This window comes from Sus scrofa, chromosome 9 (assembly GCF_054392235.1).
Source record: "Sus scrofa isolate SSC_HxYL_T2T_F1_AM1 chromosome 9, Sscrofa_HxYL_maternal_Yorkshire_Landrace_v2.0, whole genome shotgun sequence".
NCBI lineage: Eukaryota > Metazoa > Chordata > Mammalia > Artiodactyla > Suidae > Sus > Sus scrofa.
In genome coordinates, this window is record NC_139391.1 from 97,659,047 (window position 1) to 97,679,240 (window position 20,194).

General features: G+C 42.3%; 2 protein-coding genes across 10 annotated transcripts in view; one reads left to right on the top strand and one right to left on the bottom strand.

Moving 5' to 3' along the window:
• RUNDC3B (RUN domain containing 3B) overlaps positions 1-20,194 on the bottom strand; it is a 294,945-nt gene that overhangs the window by 223,566 nt on the left and 51,185 nt on the right. The window lies entirely within an intron of this gene.
• The window catches only part of LOC100522267 (ATP-dependent translocase ABCB1-like), an 83,973-nt gene that overhangs the window by 35,342 nt on the left and 28,437 nt on the right, over positions 1-20,194 (top strand). Inside the window, 11 exon segments of the mRNA XM_084978263.1 lie at positions 5,159-5,280; positions 5,283-5,329; positions 6,909-7,022; positions 7,152-7,262; positions 7,445-7,570; positions 7,668-7,871; positions 8,187-8,357; positions 10,969-11,148; positions 12,504-12,653; positions 13,799-13,945; positions 16,893-17,000. Of these exon segments, the coding sequence (XP_084834389.1) occupies positions 5,159-5,280; positions 5,283-5,329; positions 6,909-7,022; positions 7,152-7,262; positions 7,445-7,570; positions 7,668-7,871; positions 8,187-8,357; positions 10,969-11,148; positions 12,504-12,653; positions 13,799-13,945; positions 16,893-17,000 (1,480 nt within the window).

The following is a 20,194-nucleotide window of genomic DNA, read 5'->3' on the forward strand; positions in this document are numbered from 1 at the left end:
ATTTTGTATGGTACTTGTTGAGCTTCCTGGATTTGTGAGAGTGATTCCTTTCCCATGTTAGGGAAGTTGTGGGCTATTTTCCCTTCAAATATTTTTCTGGCCAGCTTGGCCAATTCTTGAAAGTTTAGTTAGGGAGTTCTCTCATGGCCTAGCAGTTAAGGATCCTGTCTTGTCATTGCTGTGGCTCCAGTTTGATCCCTGACCTGGGAATTTCCACATGCTATGGGTATGCCTTAAAAAAAAAAAAAAAATTAATTCAGCAAATTTATCCAGCATCTACCACATGCTAAGTTCTGCTGTAGGCTCTGGGTTTTCAATCATGAATTGGAAATGGAAGATATCTGCCATTGTGTGATCCTCAGTGAAAAATAGTTAGGTGAAGAAAGGGAGGGAGGAAAGTAGTAACAGATGTAAGAAAGAAATCATCAAAGAATGGGCTGATAGGGGTGAGGAAGGTAAATGTAACTATGGTGGTCAAGAAAGCAATGTTCGATGTTTGAGGAGGTTTCAAGGAGGCTCGGACTTGAGAGATGAGGAGAAGCCTACCATGGTGGAGTTTGGGAGAGAGGGGTCTTCCAAATTTCCTGAGGTGGCAAAGACTTTGGTATGTTCTGGAAAATATCCTCAGGTTTGTGTGACTGGAGCTCAGTTGTGTGAAGGGAGGTTGAGGTGAATAGAGGCTGTTGGGGGTTGCTGGGGGCCAGACTGTGGGGACTTCTACACCATGGTGAGGAGTTTAGATTTTATTCCAACAGCACCAAGAAGTGCTCGAGGTTCTTAAGGGAAAGACTATCCATATTATGTTTTGTAATCATTACTGAGAATATAATTGGTCTGGTGAATGAATAAGAATGGTCAGAATTGAATATGTCAAGAGACTGTTGAAATGCTCCCAGAGAAGGGTGACAAAATTTGGAAGCAGAATTGTTAAAATTCTTCTTCTTCTTCTTCTTTTTTTTTTTTTTTTGCTTTTTAGGGTCACGGCTATGGCAAATATGGAAGGTCCCAGGCTAGGGTTCAAATCTAGCTGCCAGCCCATGCCACAGCCACAGGAAAACTAGGTCTGAGCCGCATCTGTGACCTATGTTGCAGCCTACAGCAACACCAGATTCTTAACCCTCTGAGCAAGGCCAGGGATCAAACAGGGAGTCCTCAAGGATACTAGTTGCGTTTGTTTCTACTGAGCCACAATGGGAACTCCTATTACAACTACTCTGAGGCCAAATATAATCCTTTAGTTTTCTAATTCTTTTCTTTCTGTTTTTTTTAGAGCCACACCTGCACCCTATGAAAGTTCCAGGGCTATGGATCAAATCAGAGCCATAGACACAAGCCCTAAACCACAACCACAGCCATGCCAAATCCCAGCCACATCCAGATCATTAAACCACCAAGCAAGGCCAAGGATCGAACCCCCATCTTCATGGATATATTTGGGTTCTTAACCCACTGAGTTACCATGGGAACTCCTCTTTCTAGTTCTTAGACTTCTCTTTTCTTATTCCACATAGACAAGTAATTAGGGTCTTAGTCTGATTTTCTCTTAAAATTACTAGGTGTAGTAGGAAGCTGGCTCTTGTAAATTCTCCCCTCCTACCTCAGATCCAAGTGACAGTTGCAACTTAAGCCACAGCTGTGGCAACGATGGATCCTTAGCCCACTGTGCCAGGCCGTGGCTTGAACCTGCTTCTCAGTGCTCCCAAGCAGTTGTGTCAGAGCCGGAGCTGCCATTCCCCTTAATTTAAAAATGATTTTTTTCTCTCTCATTTGGGTCTCCCACATGTTGTCCTATTAGTATGCTTTCTCTTGGCTTAGCCAAAATTATTCCTTGCTCTGGTAAGTGGTTATTTGCATCGTTTAAGTTTTATATCTTGTATCTCTTTGCTCAGTGTTTCCTGTAAGTTACCCATCTTTGCCTCCAGTTTATTTCTTTTTTTTTTTTGAAGCTCTAAGGGATAATCCATTTCCATGTGTTTTCCAGCTTCTTTCTTTTTTTTTTTTTTTTTTTTTTTTTTGTCTTTTGTCTTTTTGTCTTTTGTTGTTGTTGTTGTTGCTATTTCTTGGGCCGCTCCCGTGGCATATGGAGGTTCCCAGGCTAGGGGTTGAATCGGAGCTGTAGCCACCGGCCTACGCCAGAGCCACAGCAACGCGGGATCCGAGCCGCGTCTGCGACCTACACCACAGCTCACAGCAACGCCGGATCGTTAACCCACTGAGCAAGGGCAGGGACCGAACCTGCAACCTCATGGTTCCTAGTCGGATTCGTTAACCACTGCGCCACGACGGGAACTCCACCTCCAGTTTATTTCTAATGTCTTGCATCATCTTCAGTATCAACAGTCCAAAGTCTTTTTCCTGGAGGCTGAGAATCTCCTGATCACTTAGCTGATTTTCTGGGTTTTTTTCTTTCTCCCTCATCTTGAGTTATAGTTCTCTGTCTTTTCATTTTTATAGGTTTTTGGTGTGGTGACCTTTTTACAGATAATAGAGTTGTAGCCTCTCTTACTTCTGGTGTCTGCCTGACTTGTGGCTGATGTTAGGGCGGGGGGATGGGGGGTGGGGGTGTTGCTGTAGGCTTCCTGATGGGAGGGACTGATGCCTGCCCACTGGTAGGTGGAGCTGGTTCCTATTCCTTTGAGTATAGGTGAGTGGGGCTTTGTCTCTGGAGGTGGCAGTGTGCCTGGGGTGACTTTAGGCAGCCTGTTTACTGATGGGTGCGGCTGTGATCCCATTTGTATTGTTGTTTGGCCTGGGGCTTCTCAGCGCTGATGGGTGGGGCCAGATTTTCCTAAAATGGCCACCTCCAGAGAAAGGCACCCTGCTGAATACTCCCTAGAGCTTTGCTTCTAATGTCCTTCCCCCACAACAAGCCACATTCACCCCTGTTTTCCCAGGAGGTCCTCCAAGAACTGCAGTCAGGTCTGACCCAGATTCCTATGGAGACTTTGCTTTGCCCTGGGACTGATCCAGTGCATGTTAAAGTCTGTGTGCGTCTTTTAAGAATGGGGTCTCCATTTCCCCCAGTCCCGTGGAGCTCTTGCGCACAAGCCCCACTGGCCTTCAATGCCAGATGCTCCGGGGGCTCTTTTTCCCACATGTGGGAGTTTGTTGTGGGACTCAGAACTCTCACTCCTGTAGGTGAGTCTCTGTGAACCAGTTACTTTCCAGTCTGTGGGGCTTTCTACCTGGGAGGTATGGGGTTGCTTATTATCATGTAATTGCCCCTCCTACCTCTTGATGTGGCCTTCTCTTTGTCTTCTGGAGTAGGATATCTTTTTGAAGGTTTCTGGTACATTTGGTTGAAGATTGCTCAGCACGTAGTTGTAAATTTTGTTGTTTTTAGGAGAGAAATTGAGCTCCAATCCTTCTATTCTGCCATCTTAATCCAGCAATATGTTTTTAAGGTCTGTTAAATTGTTGCAAGTTTGCAGATTCTTTGACCCCAGCCTTTCTCAGAAATCATCCTGGAGATGCTTTTACAAGAACTCTGGAAAGCGACCTTTACCGAAGCCTCCAGGAGCAGAAATCGAGGGGAAAATTAAAGTGCACTCAAGGTGACCATTAGGGGACTGTGAAGCAAGCACTGCAACACAAGGGGAGGGCCTGCTCCCAGGGCGGGGCCAGTTATTTGTATCATTGTTAAATATGTCCATATTATTTAAGAAGAGTAATTTTTTTCTAAATGTCAATGTTTTTGTTATGTAACTTTAGCCCCTTTTAAGAACTCCTACTTTTACCATTTTCATACTAAAGCTTTTAATGAATTGATGATTTTAGTATCTGGTCTTGTATATGCGACATTTTTGTTGAAAAGCTAATCAAAAAGCCCATGTAAAACAAATATTGTTTGTGTCTCCTCCCTCCTTCTGCCCTTCTTTTTTCATTTATCTTTTCTGGCATCTAAATGATTTTCTTCCTTGTTGCTTCTTCCTTTGCAAATGTTTCCTCTGGCTGCTTGGGACCCAGCAAATCAGTGAAATAATTTCTACATTAGTCTTGGTAAGCAGAACTGAAATAAAGGAAATAATAACAGGGTATGAGTCACAAGCATTAAAGTTCCTTAAATGTAATCATGCATAATTTATGCCTAGTGATTCTTTCACATCCAATCCACTTAAAAAGTGGGAGAGATATATATCAACCATTGAAACACATTTCTCAAAAATAACTTTTTGTCAAAAATTATAACTGGCAAGTTGAGGATTTACATTATTGGAGAGACACTTGAATAATATGTTACCATTTTATCACTATGAAATTTCGTTTCAATTTTCTCTCTAGTGCATGCAGTAGTCATATAAATTTAATTTGGCCATGATTTGGTAACTGGTAATTGGTGAAGTAGTTTTAAAAAGTCATAAATGCATGCTCATATCTGAGCAGAGCTTGACTTCTTATTAATGGGACAGTCCTCAAAAAAATTAATATAATCTTGTGTAATATTTACATAGTGATATGTTCATGGATTAGCAACTTCAAAATGTAAATTCTATGTGGAAATAAATTCTTTAATTTCAACAGTTGTGAGCGCCTCTTTCTGCAAGGCAGTGTTCTGCAGTGAGTTGTGTTTAAGAGGATTTATTTACATGTAAAAAGTTTTATAGGGTAATTCAGAGCCCCCAAAATGCTCTCACACATGTATCTTACCATTTAGTCTTTCCATCAGTCCCACAAGAAGGCAGAGCAGGGAGGAAAGTGCCGTCAGAGCTTCCTTGATGTTCAGATTTAAAGGACTTACTCATATTGAGCAGTTTCTAGCATTATATCTTCATTTGATTAATACATTTAAAACACATGCAGATGTTAAAGGGAAAACAAGAGTGTTTTCATAGCTTGTCTTCTGTCTCGTGTATGAAACAATGTAGGTTCTGGAAGTTTACTAAATAGTACTTCATTTACTTCACTACTTCTAAGAGAATTTTAGAATATTGCTCTACAAGTTGATTTTGTCTCCAAAGGCCTCAGTTTCTTCTTCTATAAGCAGGGATTAAAATAATACCAATATCCTAGGGTCAGTGTAAGGAGAAAAGGAGAGAATACATGTAAAACACCTACCATATCGCTGTGCACATCCTTAGTACTCAATAACTGTGATGCTGTAGTGACCCTTTTTGTAAAATTTATAGAGATGTGTGACAGTGTTTGTTACTTCTCCCAGGTATAACAAAAATTTGGAAGAAGCCAAAAGGATTGGAATAAAGAAAGCTATTACAGCCAACATGTCTATTGGTGCCGCTTTCCTGTTGATTTATGCATCCTATGCCCTGGCATTCTGGTATGGACCACCTTGGTCCTCTCAAATGAATATACTATTGGACAAGTAATCACTGTAAGTGATGTTATATTAGGAAATGAATCACTGTTAAAATGCCTGTGAAATTTAGTGGTGTTGGTTTGACTGCTAGACAATATGTTTTTAAAGAGTTATTGAATAATACAAAGAACAGTGAGCAAAAGCATGGGATTTGATATCAGGGCAGCTTGGTTCACATGCCACCTGTGCCACTTATTAGCTGTATGATTTGGTTCAGTCACCTAGACTTTTCAAGAATCTGTTGCCTCTTCTGCCAAACGGAAATGACAGGAACAAGGTACTATAACTTTTAGTGTTTAAGGACTAATCAAGAAACTGGTATAGACTCACTTAGCAAAATTCTTTCTATGCATTTTTTTTTCTTCTCTTTTTTACAGTCACACCTGCGGCATATGGAGGTTCCCAGGCTAGGAGTCCAATTGGAGCTATAACTCTGGCCTATACCACAACTACAGCAATGCAGGATCCGAATCGTGTCTGTGCCCTACACTATAGCTCACGGCAGCACCAGATCCTTAACCCACTGACTGAGGCCAGGGATCGAACCTGCAACCTCATGGTTCCTAGTCAGGTTCATTTCTGCTGTGCTACAACGGGAACTCCCATGTGCACTGTTGGATGATACAACTCCTGTGATTTAGAAAGAAATCAATAATGACATTAGTCCCCTTTAACCTCTGAAGAGAAACAATGTTAAGTCTATCAATAAGAAAATGATTAGGATAAAATGAAAAAAAAAATTAAAACTTGTTCATGAGACCTCCAAGAGAACACAATCTGGCGGAGAGAAAAAAGACTTAACATGATAAAAAATGTGTGCTTTATAATTTACAAAATGTTTTCATAGGTACGTACTGCTTCATTTGATACAACAACACTAAGGCTGCCAGGTAGAGAAAACAGAATCCTTTAATTTTTGCAAATTAAGAAATCAAGGGAGTTCCCTTCGTAGCTCAGCAGTTAACAAACCTGACTAGGACCTATGATGGGAGGGGTTCGATCCCTGGACTCGCTTTGTGGGTTAAGGATCCAGCATTGCTGTGAGCTGTGAGGTAGGTCACAGACTCGGCTCAGAGCCCACACTGCTGTGGCTCCAGCGAAGGCCAACAGATGTGGCTCAGATTCGACCACCAGGCTGGGAACTTACATGTGCTGCAAGTGCAGCCCTAACAACAACAACAAAAAAAAAAGCAAAAGTGGAAAAAAAAAGAAAGAAATTGAAGCCCAAAGACTTAAGGGAATCAATCACCTCAAGACTTACAGCCAATTAGTGCTTAATTTAGCATTCAGAACTTAGGCTTCTGATTCTCACAGCATGTGTTTCCACTATACCCTGCTAATGATCTAAGCCAAAATTCTTGGCCATTGAAAGATTAAAACATTCTAGTCATATAGAATTTATTGTTCCATTCAGCCAGTAAGACTAATACAGCATTCTAAACTGAAAAGTACCTCCACGTTAAAAATAGTCTTAACACCCATTGTTCATATGTTGCCTTCCCATTTAAAGATTTAATTAGCTATTCTAGAAGAATTATGAAAACAATTGTACTAAACCTTAAGTAAATTGATGGTTTTCTTTCACATTCCTCAGGTCTTCTATTCTGTGTTAACTGGGGCTTTTAGTATTGGACAGGCCTCTCCAAGCATCGAGGCATTTGCAAATGCAAGAGGAGCAGCTTATGAAATATTCAAAATCATTGATAGCGTAAGTCTGGGCTGGCTGTTTCTCTGTCAAAAAAAGTTGATTTCTTTATCACTTCATCTGACTCTCAATAAATGTCATTAAAAGTAGTTATTGTAATCTAGTCATCTTCTGCAATTTTATTCTGTTTAGAAGCCAAGCATTGACAGCTATTCGAAGAATGGACACAAACCAGATAACATCAAGGGAAATCTGGAATTCAGAAACGTTCACTTCAGTTACCCATCTCGAAATGAAGTTAAGGTACAATGAGAAATGACTGATTAGCGATCCAACAGTGTATTGGATGTTGAGTTTCTGATATCTTCCTTTAGAGATTGTAAAAAATAAAAGGGTGTATTTAAACCAGTTTTGAATCAAACTGTTGGTTCATCACTCAATATCTATGTATTACCTGTAAGCTTATTCTTCATTCATCTTGGTAGATCTTGAAGGGGCTCAACTTGAAGGTAGAGAGCGGGCAGACAGTGGCCCTGGTCGGGAACAGCGGCTGTGGGAAAAGCACGACGGTCCAGCTGATGCAGAGGCTCTATGACCCCACGGAGGGCGTGGTGAGATGCCCCTTGCTGAACTAGCTACTGCGGTGACCTCTGCAGATCACACATCACAATCAGCAGCGGGTGAGATCACACCTATTTTTTCCTTCAGGTCAGTATTGACGGACAGGACATCAGGACGATCAACGTAAGGTATCTGCGGGAAATTATCGGCGTGGTGAGCCAGGAGCCCGTGCTCTTTGCCACCACGATAGCTGAGAACATTCGCTATGGCCGGGAAAATGTCACCATGGAAGAGATTGAGAAAGCTGTGAAGGAAGCCAACGCCTATGACTTTATCATGAAACTGCCTAACGTATGTCCTTCTCGATCTTTGTCACGTGAGAGGGTCACGGGGTCTGGCCTGATGCATAGGACGTTAGGAAAGGACTCTAAACTGGAGGAACCTCCTACTTAGGGAAATGGAGGTTATTCAGATGTTAAAGCTCTAGCAGCAGCAACTGGGAGTAGATGTATGCCTTTCATTAGGGTTGCTTATCACTCTGCTTTAAGAAATTGGACCACGCCTCCTGTGAGGCTTGTGTTGTTTATGTGATGACGTCCCACCTTAAAATCTGAGCTGACAGAGCTTCTTCTGTTGCTTACTCCTCCTGTGTTTTCTGTGATGTAGAAATTTGACACCCTGGTTGGAGAGAGAGGGGCCCAGCTGAGTGGTGGACAGAAGCAGAGAATCGCCATCGCTCGGGCCCTGGTTCGTAACCCGAAGATCCTCCTGCTGGATGAGGCCACGTCAGCGCTGGACACGGAGAGTGAAGCGGTGGTTCAGGTGGCCCTGGATAAGGTGTGTGAACCTCAGTTCAAACATAGCTGGTTTATAGGAATAAGACCATTCCATTCTTGGAGTTCCTGCTGTGCTGCATCAGAAAGGAATCTGAATAGAAACTATGGGGTTGCAGCTTCAATCCCTGGCCTCGCTCAGTGGGTTAAGGATCTGGCATTGCTCTGAGCTGTGGTATAGTTTGCAGGCAGGGCTCAGATCCTGTGTGGCTGTGGTTGTGGCGTAGGCCAGTGGCCACAGCTCCAATTGGAGCCCTACCTGGGAACCTCCATGTGCCATGGCTGCAGCCCTAAAAAAAGATGAAAAGACACACACACACACACATAAGAACACTCCATTCTTAATTCTCAGTATTACTTGTTTTAAATTTTTATTTTATGATTTAAATTTTTTCACTTTTGATAAGTTTTTTTTGAAGTGTAGTTGATTTACAATCTTATGATAATTTCTGTCATATATATCCATTGTTTTTCAGATTCTTTTCCCATATAGGTTATCATAGAAAACTGGGTAGAGTTCCCTGTGCTTTATAGAAGGTCCCCATTGATCAACCATTCCATATACCACATGATGCATATGCCAATCCCAACCCTCCAATCCAACCATTTCTAAGTTGATTCTTTAAGCTCTTAAAACCATCAGGCCTGTTTTAACATCTCTTTATATCTCTGGCATTTTTTTTTTTTTAGGTAGAGATGAATATACTTTCACTGAAAGATACTTGCAAATTTTATAAGCTAAACAATGAGAAATTTAGGCTCCAGTGAACACTGGTCTTTGCCATCATCCTGAAAACTTAGCCTTAGAGATAACCCTGTTGTTTAGGTTTTGTGAGTTTCTACTGTTATCAATAAGAAAATATGACTGTTGTCAACAAAAGGAAGGTTTCCATTTAGTTTTCAAGATACTAAATGCCGACTGAAGACTGGATGGGAAATGAGAAATCTCTTATCCCCAGGAGAGTGGCAGAGAGCTGATGATGTTGGGAAATACCTGACCATGAAATGACCTTGACCATCAATAGAGTTTGACGGTCGTGCAGTTCTTGAGTTGTGTGATTCATTCACCAGATTGGACTTGAGTGCTCCTGTTGTGCCGGGGACACTATGTAGTTGGTCTTTAGCATGTGGTGGTAACCAGGCTATAGCTCTGTGAGGACAAGGAACATGGAAACCTTTTAATACATAAGTCCTCTGAGGTGAAATGTCACAGTAGAATTCAGAAGCAAACTCATCTTTGCTCCAACTCTCCCCCTCTCTAATAATGAAACAGCACAGTTTCTTTAAACTCCTGTCAGTGTGCATAATAGGAGAGAGGAAAAAGTTAGTGAACATTTTGTGAACGAAAAGAGGGAGAGATGGGACTGTGAATAAAATACTTAGAGGCTTATATAATATTAACATGCAACTCTCATATTTGTGTTTCTATTTATTATAATAAAACACCATTTTTTATTATAATTGATTTACAATATTGTGCCAATTTCTGCTATACAACAAAATGACCCAGTCATTCATGTATATAGTCTTTTTTTTTTGTCTTTTTGCCATTTCTAGGGCCGTTCCCGTGGCATACGGAGGTTCCCAGGCTAGGGATCCAATCGGAGCTGTAGCTGCCGGCCTACACCAGAGCCACAGCAATGTGGGATCCGAGACGTGTCTGCGACCTACACCACAGCTCATGGCAATGCTGGATCCTTAACCCACTGAGCAAGGCCAGGGATCGAACCCAAAACCTCATGGTTCCCAGTCGGATTCGTTAACCACTGTGCCACGATGGGAACTCCTACATTCTCTTTCTTATATGATCTTGTGTGTTATATCCCAACAGATTGGATCTAGTTCCCTGTGATGTACAGTAGGACCTCCTGCTTATCTATTCTAAATGTAATGTAATGTTTGCGTCTAGTAACCACAAACTCTCAGTCCATCCTATTCTCTCCCACCATCCCCCTGGCAACCACAGGTCTATTCTCTATGTCTGAGTCTGTTTCTATTTTATATACATAGGTTCATTTGTGCCATATTTTAGATTCCATATATAAGTGATATCACATGGTATATATCTTTCTCTTTCTTACTTAGTATGAGAATCTCTAGTTGCATCCACATTGCTGCAAATGGCAATATTTCATTCTTTTTTATGGCTAAGTAGTATTCCACTGTGTATATGTACCACATCTTAATCCGTTCATCTGCCGATGGACATTTAAGTTGTTTCCATGTCTTGGCTATTGTGAATAGTGCTGCTATGAACATTGGAGTGTATACATCTTTTTGAATTATAGTTTTTTCTGGATATATGCCCAGGAATGGGTTGCTGGATCATATGGTAGTTTTACAATTAGTTTTCTGAGGAATCTCGATACTGTTTTCCATAGGGGTTGTACCAATTTATATTCCTACTAAAAGACATCCTTTTAAACCATTAACGATACATTTACTGAAACCAGAGACCTTCTATAGCTACTATAGAAGAAAGCTTCCATACCTTCTATAGCTAACACAGTTTTGCAGTGTCCAAAGCATTGGGGGTCAGTACATACATATTGAAGGAAGGGATTTTTCCATAGAATTGTTCATGTGTTCAACAACCAAATTTCTTCTCTCTGTAGGCCAGAGAAGGCCAGACCACCATTGTGATAGCCCATCATTTGTCCACAGTTCGCAATGCTTATGTCATTGCTGGTTTTGATGATGGAGTCATTGTGGAGAAAGGCAGTCATGATGAACTCATGAAGGAGAGAGGCGTTTACTTCAAACTTTTCACAATGCAGGTATAGACTAAGTCTAGTGTTTTCCTAGAGGATCTCAGGTTTAAGCTGATTTTGCTGTGTTTGGGGCTATAAATCAATGTTATTTGACTTGATTATCTTGAGAAGAGGGAAAAATTACATGCTGGCAAGGGATCAGGATCAGACCAGTGTTTTAGATTTTTCTCTTTTTCTTTAAAGGAGGGGAAATAAAGAAGGATAATTACAGAAAATTAACATTAAGAGAAGTTTAAAACTGAGCTCACCACTCTGGTAGCCACTAGCCATGTTTGTCTTAAGCAGTTCTGTAGTGATTAACCTTGAATTGAAGTACTTATAAGTAGAAAATACATACTGGAGTTCAAGGTCTTTGTACAGAAAAAGAATGCAAAATATTTCAAAATCTTTACACTGATTATACATTGATTTAATATCTTGGATATATTACGGAGTTCTCATTGTGGCCCAATAGTAACAAACCTGACTAGTATCCATGAGGATGCAGGTTAAATCCCTGGCCTCACTTAGTGTGTAAAGGATCTGCTCTTGCTGTGAGCTGTGATACAGCTGGGATCCTGTGTTGCTACGGCTATCATGTAGGGCGGCAGCTACAGCTCTGATTGGACCCCTAGGCTGGGAACTTACATATGCCTCGGGTGCAGCACTAAAATGAGAAAAAAAAAAAAAATCTTTGCTACATCAGCTTAAATGAAAAAATATAGTGAAGAATGATTTTCCCTCCCGTTTTTTAATGTGAGGGAAAATTTATTGAAAATTAAAAAACTTTTAATTGACAAATATGTGGTTCACAATATGTTTTGCAACATATTTCTATTGATGACACTGCTCCAAAGCAAGTATAATTGAGCCAAAACACCCACAAAGGTGTTCCTGTTGTGGTGCAGTGGAAACCAGTCCATCTTATATCCATGGGGATGTGGGTTTGATCCCTGGCCTTGCACAGTGGATTAAGGATCCGGCATTGCCATGAGCTGTGGTGTAGATCACAGATGTGGCTCAGATGCTTGCTGTGGCTGTGGCATAGGCTGGGAACTGTAGCTCTGATTGGACCCCTAGGCTGGGAAATTTCATATGCCATGTGGCCCTAAAAAGCAAAAAACAAACAAAACAAAAACAAAACACCTGCAAAAAGTAGATGACTATATAAGATGCACGTAATGGATATCATCTTGTTTCAAAATATTTAATGTGAATCCTTATTTACTGGCTTTAACTTTCAAATGTAATCACAACAGAAAATAGCAGTTTAGCTTGATCCCTTCCTGTAAGGACTTAAATTGCCATTTTCCTTGATATTGGATGTACAATGATTAGTTTTCATTGATTAACTGAGCCTAACCAGCCCATGCATATTTCGTTTTTATTTTAGACAAAAGGCAATGAAATTAGAAAATGCAGTTGGTGAAGCTGATGTCTTGGACATGTCTCCAAGAGATTTTGGATCTAGTCTAATAAGAAGATCAACTCTCAAGAGTGTTAAGGGACCTCAAGGCCAAGACAGAAAGCTTAGTACAAAAGAGAGCTTGGTACGGAAAAACCTGTAGAGTTGTGCCTTCACCAGTGGGCCAAGGCTGGGATAGGAGTGGGAACAAGAAGGGGATTATTCACAAGCCTCTTGTTCTGTCCCCTCGTGTGTTCAACAATCCCAAATCTCAACATTTTAGACACAAGTTAGAATTAATGGGAGTTCCCTGGAGGCTTCACCGGTTAAGGATCTGACATTTTTACCGCTATGGCACAGTTCAGTCCCTGGTCTGGGAACCTTAATGTGCCCAGGTCTTGGTCAAAAAATAAAAAAATTTGGAGTTCCCCTCGTGGTGCAGTGGAAACGAATCTGACTAGGAACGACGAGGTTGCAGGTTTGATCCCTGGCCTCACTCAGTGGATTAAGGATCCGGTGTTGCCATGAGCTGTGGTGTGGGTCACTGATGCGGCTTGGATCAGGCGTTGCTGTGGCTGTGGCATAGGCTAGCAGCTGTAGCTCCGATTAGATCCCTCGCCTGGGAACCTCTATATGCCGTGCGTGCGGCCCTAAAAAGACAAAAAAAAAAAAAATTTATTAAGACAATTTATATAACAAGAACTTTAGAAATAGAATTTATAATGTAAAGAGACAGATTATAATGAGTCATCATATATAAACATTTCTATTCCTTCATCCCTACTTATAAAATTTTTTATCACGTTTAAAATGTCAAGTCAGACTTAAAAGTTTATGGAATCAGAGGACTTCCCTGGTGGTCTAGCGGTTGGGATTTGGTATTTTGCAACACAGCCCATGTTTGATCCCTGGTTTGGGAACTGAGATCCCACATGAAGCCTCTGCACGCAGGAGCCTAAAAAAAAAGTTTATGAAATCATCATCTACTTCTTAAAAATAAAGGAGGAATATAATAGAATCTGTCAGCACTCGTTTCAAAGTTAGATAGCCATCAATTGATATGGAAGTAGGAATAAGATCTATTCATTTTTAAATTTCCATATATACAGAAGAACGTTACATCACTTAAATCAATTAGGTGTCAATTCTTTTCTTTTTATTTTATTGCATTTATGGTTGTACAACAATCATCACAACCCAATTTTATAGCATTTTCATCCCAAACCCCCAGCACACTCCACTCTCAGTTCTTTTCCTTACTAGTCTGTTGTAATGTGTTGTGTTCTCCAGGATGAACACGTACCTCCAGTTTCCTTTTGGAGGATTCTGAAGCTGAATATAACTGAATGGCCTTATTTTGTGGTTGGCATATTTTGTGCCATTATAAACGGAGGTCTGCAACCAGCATTTTCAATAATATTTTCAAGGATGATAGGGGTAAGTGTTTCTGTCCATTGGGGGGTTTGCTTGTGTAAAAAATGAACTGTTCATATTTGTAACTGTATACAAAAGCTACAAAAAAACCCCAAGCACTTTCATATGACACTAATCAGCTTGAGGATGTAGGAATGGATGTCTGGTTTGTGATAAAACAGGTACTTTTTTGAAGCTTCCTTTGTCGTGGCAGTCACTTTCTGTCCTAGAGCCCCAGGAACGAGATCCCTGAAAAATAGTCCATGAAGCTAAGTGACTGTCCCCTACCTGCCATCACTGGACTCTAAGTAAGCCTCAGGACTGTCATATAGAGTTCCTCACACATCTGTCACATGGCTGCACCCTGACAGGTGCTTGTCAGGATGTGTCAGGCCATGCGCATGTTAAGCTGCGACCAAACGTGATGGCTTCCGAAAGACTGAGGATGACAGAGCCTGGTTGCACCTGCTTTCCATGAGGGCATTTTACGTTCCAAGCTAGGCAGGAGTCCTTTCTGTTTAGTGGCAGACGTTCCAACATCAAGCTCAGGTGCCTTTGCTGGAACGTTGGAAACACTGGAGAAAAAGGTGGATCACTCCACAAAATGCAGCCCAAACACTAACTTCTGATTATACAGAAAGATGTATAAATATTCAAGGGCACCCAGAGCTGGCTAACTTATTTCAGTGACATTCAGGACACGTGTTCTCAGTGTTTGCTTTGTGCCAGGTATTGTTCTAGGTGCTGAAAGAGTAGGAAGAAGAGAAACTGTGTGATTACATGGAGCACATGTTCCAGGCCAGGGGAGAGAAGACTTTGTCTATAAAGGGTAATAGAGTAAATATTTAGGCTGTGCAGGCCATATGGTCTCTGTTACACATATTCAACCTTGCTACTATAGTGCAGAAGTAACCCTTCAGAAACAAATGAACATGACTGTGTTCTGTTAGAACTTTATATAAGCATTTGGTGGGTGTCTCATAGCCACTATACATTGGGGCTAGTCCCTGTTCTCACATGTGTCTTGCAGGCAGACAATGGCATCATCAGAAGGAAAAAAAAAAAAAAAGCAATGAAGCAGTTAGGAATGGGTTTGGCTATATATACAAAAAACTTAAATTGCGGACCTTCTGTTTTCCTCATTCCTCATGTAATGATAGGCCTAGAAACACGTGGTCCAGGGCTGACTCTCTAGATCCTAGATATTGGGTAGGCAACAAGCTCTCTGCCTCCTTGAAGTTGTATAACCCAGAGTTTAGGGTTGTGGGCTCTGAGTTACAGCAGTCAGGGGTACATCCTTGAGTCATCGCTTGCTGGCTGTGTTATCCTGAGCAATTAACTAACTTCTCTATGCTTCAGGTTCCCTCTGTTAAAATGGTGATGATAATAAAACAAACCTTGGAGTTCCTGTTGTGGCTCAGTGGGTTAAGAACGCAACTAGGATCCATGAGGAAGGGGGTTCAATCCCTGGGCTTGCTCAACAAATTAAGGATCCAGCATTGCTGCAATCTGCAGCATAGGTTGCTGAGGTGAACCACATCTGGCATTGCCGTGGTTGTGGTGTAGATCGACAGTGGTAGCTCTGATTCAGTCCCTAGCCTGGGAACTTCCATGTGTCACAGGTGCGGCCTTAAAAAGAAAAAGAGAAAGAAAGAAAAAAAAAAAACAACAACCCTCAAGAGGGGGTTGTGAGGATCAAGGATAGTACACATAAATTTGCTTAGAATAATGCCTGGCACAGAGTGGGAGCTCACTGATGGACAGCTAATATTTTCATTGGAATGACTAATCAAGAAAAATTGATTTCTTCCCCCAAACTTTTTTCCTTCTTCTTCTTCTTTTCTTTTTAAGTCTTTTTAGGGCAGCACTCCTGACATATGGAGATTCCCAGGCTAGGGGTCAAATCAGAGCTGTAGCCGCTGGCCTACGCAAGAGCCACAGCAACGACAGATCTGAGCCGCATCTAAAACCTATGTCACGGGCCACAGCAACGACAGATCTTTAACTCACTGAGCCAGGCCAGGAATCGAACCTGAGTCCTCATGGATATTAGTCAGATTCATTTCCACTGAACCACGACAGGCACTCCAAAGCTTTTTTCCCTTTTTAAGAGATAAACATGTCTGGGTTGGGTTAGGAATGAGGCTCTTCCAAGACTGATTTGGGCCCAGTGTGAAGGGAGATGTGTTTTCTTCCCCTGTGGAGTGTTGTTGTCTGTGTGCCTCAAGCCCAGGGCCTCCCATTAGGTCTTCTAACCAAGGTCTCCAAAGGGTGGTTCTAGGTCAGCCAGCCATGGTCCGCCCCTAACTGTCTAACCCCCATCCTACAAAGAAGGCTGGTTTGAGAACCTCCTTTCTTCCAAAGGGCCTGGGCTCAATGAATGAGCACCTCTGGTTCACCAAAACCACATCAGCAGACACAGTTCAACTTCAGACAAGTTGAAATGTCCAGATTGTAAAACAACCAATTGCCATTTGATGCAGTTTCCCATCAAAGGAAGAACAGACTGGGAGTTCCCATTGTGCTCCGTGGTATCGAACCTGACTAGTATCCAAGAGGACTCGGGTTCAATCCTTAGCCTTGCTCAGTGGGTGAAGGATCCAGCATTGCTTTCATTTGTGGTGTAGATCACAGATGTGGCTCAGATTTGGCTTTGTTATGGCAGCTGTGGCTGTTAGCTACAGCTCCAATTTGACCCTCAGCCTGGGAACTTCCATATAGCATGGGTGTGGGCCTTAAAATAAAGGGGGGGGGGGCTTGGTCCATTTGTGAATGAATGACAGGCCCACTCTTGGCTCCTAGGGAAGCACAAGATGTCCCCTTTTAGGTCTGCCCTGAAGGAGCCAGCCTGACCTCCATATACTAAGGCTCTCTTGACCCCGAATGCCCATGCTAGTTCCGGAAATGGGTCAGACTTTGAATGATTGCTTCAGTGATTAAACTGAAAACCCTTTAAATATTTTCTTAACAGGTTTTTACAAGAAATGATGATCGTGAAACCAAACGACAGCATAGTAACATGTTTTCACTCTTGTTTCTAATGCTTGGAATTATTTCTTTTATTACATTCTTCCTTCAGGTAAATGTCTATATTTTCACTTTTGTCCATTTTGAGAAAGTTATCATTACTCAACTGGGTGAATTTACTAAACATCTGTGTAACTTGCGTTTGGAGCTCTTGCTGTGGAACAAGTGGGATCGGTGCCATCTTGGGAGTGCTGGGACACAGGTTTGATCCCCAGCCTGGCACAGTGGGTTAAGGATTCCGCATTGCCAGAGCTGCAGCTTTTGCTGCTTGGATCTGATCCCAGGCCTGGGAACTCCATACACTCTGGAGCGGCCAAAAAATCGTTCATTTTTGCATTTTAGTAGAATTGCTTGTCTATTCATTCACTGGGCTATTGGCAGCCAAGTTTCTTTGATGTGTTTAAGATGGTTTGCTTCCTCTGGCTCCCTTCCTTCCCTCTCCACACCATCGCCTCCCCTAACTGGAAATACTAATGAGGTCAGAGGGAACAGAATTTTGATCTAATAGGATGATTGGAAAGAGAACTGGGGTCTAAAAATGGGATTTAGGGGAGCCCTGGACATAGGTTTGGATATAAGTACTGCCAGTGTCAGTCCGCTTCATTACTCAAAGAAATGCCTTCCAGTGTTCCAAAGCAACAATGAAACCCAAACCCCAGCAAGTCATGCTGATTTTAAAAAAATATGAAGAGCTTATTATTCAACTTTTGCTAAAGGACAAAGAACCCTTGAAATAATGGAAGAATGTTAGTCCTGAAACAAAAGCTGTAGGAAACATTTGTAAAGAGTCAGATTTTATGGCTTGCAAAGGATTTGGCTAAAAGTAAACTGCAAGGAACTAAGAGACCTGAAGGCTCAGTAAGGTAAGGCAGTATGGGCTTTGGTATTGGACACAGGCTCAAGGACTTGTTGCACCAGTTCCTAATTTTGTGTCTTTGGGCAGGTAAGTAACTTAAACTGCCTAAGCCTCAGTTTCCTCATCTGTAAAATAGGGATAATGGTAGCTGACTCTTGATGATTGAAAGAGATGACAAGACTAAGTGTCTAGACCTATGGGAGGCAGTTCTAAACATACTTATTAAATGAATGATTGATTAATCACCTGTAATTTTTGAAAATGGAACTCTTAACAGGTCTGTTTATTTTACATGGTGTAAGCAAGTGTTTGAATTTTGAAAAAACAATACTTTTCTACACATGATAGGTGGTCCTAAAGAAAACAGACTGAATGCCTTTGTTACTGGCTTTCTTTGGGGAATTTTATTGTCCTAGAATACATGTGACACTAATTGTATATGAGATGCCATACCAACCATTGAGGCCATAGGAGTTTTGGAGCTATGCATTTGCTGAGGGTGCGGGTGGCTAAGGAATGTGGAAGGAGCTGGGCTTTGGACTGGAGATGTGGGTTGGTGAAACAGAGGTAGTCAAAGTGGTACCTTTGTAACATGACTCTGCTTGGAGAGGCTGGAACCTGGCTTGACTGGCAAACAAGGTGAGATGAGATGCCCTGAATCACAAGACCTTAGAAGTGTAGAGAAGGCACAGTACCTAATAATAATGTTCAAACGAATGCTACCTCCTCATTTAGAAATGAAGGAAGGCGCTCACTGGGGGATTAAGTCCCAGGCTCTGGGTTCCCATTCTGGGTAAGATTCTCTTAGACGCAGATTCAGATTCCAGCTCTGCCACCTTAGAACTGTGGCCTCTGGCAACATAGCAATCCCTCTAAACTTCCATTTTTTTCTATAAAACGGTGATTGTAGGTTTGTCATGAGGACTTCTGGGGATAATGTTTGTGAAGTACTTAACAATGGCCGGTTCTCAACAAAAATAACAGCAGGAATATTCATGAAGTGGGTAGGATCGTCCAGATTTCATTCAGTCTAATAGTGGAAATCTTAATCTGGGCATTTCCAAGGAAAGTGAATCATTTTGGTAACTTCAGGCTTCAACTCAGTTAACCCATCCTTTCTCCATCTCCCACTTCTCCCTGGGTGGGTATCTGTGTTATAGGTGGGGCTGTGCAGCCATTACAGCCCTGGGTGGAGGGCGCTGGTCTCTGGACATCCCATTCCACCCCAGCTTCATGCTGGTGACTCCAGGGGCCTGGGGCCCTCAGTTATATGGTCCAACTGCTGAATTCTTTATCAGGACCCCTTGGAAGATTTGGCTCTATCTCACTGTGCTCTTTGCACGTGTTTCTTGCCTTGCTCTCAGTACTGTCCAGCATGCTACTTGGGACACTCTGGTTGTCCTCCTTTGCTTCTCTGATTCTGCTGGAGACTTGGGCCTCTTGTTGGGGCTTCTCCTCTTGTCATACACCATCCAGCCCTTTCCACTCTGTTTTCCCCAGGCCACTGTGTGGCAGCCCTCATCTGCAGCCTGCCGCTCCCCAGAGCTCCAGAGAGAAACGAGAGCAGTGCTTCCATCGGGCCCAGATCCCCAAACTCTCTGGGATGAGGTCTGTCCTCCTTCCTTCCCAGATGCGGCCCAGCATGGCCGCACAATCACATCTTACTCTCTTCTTTCCCCAAACTCTCTTCACTCCTTCCAGACACAGGTTATAGCTTTGGGGGATCGGGACAGGGTAGTGCAGAAAATTCTTTCTTGGTAATCCTTCCTCCCCAACCCAGGTCCCTCCTAGCCTTTTTTGTTTTGTTTTGTTTTGTTTTGATTAAAGCGATATATTTCAGATCTTTGATCTCTGCATCCTTTATGGCTGGGTGGCTATATATTCTTCTTCCCCAAGAGTACAGCTCAGGTCCTGGTGTAATCATGAACAGCATCCTTTTCAGTAGCACAAAAATGTTCTGCTTTGGATGATACATAATTTAGACCCTTGGTTTAGAGGGCCCCCTGCCTTGGGAACAACTCCCCAGCTTCCTGAGGGACAGACACTGGTTCACAGAGAGAAAGGAGCAGGGTCAGGGACGGGGCAAAGAATCCACTTCCTAGAGTTCCCGTCGTGGCTCAGTGGTTAACGAATCCGACTAGGAACCATGAGGTTGCGGGTTCGATCCCTGGCCTTGCTCAGTGGGTTAAGGATCTGGCGAGGCCGTGAGCAGTGGTGTAGGGTGCAGACACGGCTCGGATCCCGTGTTGCTGTGGCTGTGGTGTAGGCCAGCAGATGTAGCTCCGATTCGACCCCTAGCCTGGGAACATCCATATGCTGCGGGAGCAGCCCGAGAAATAGCAAAAAGACAAAAAACAAAAACAAACAAGCAAACAAAACCACTTGCCATA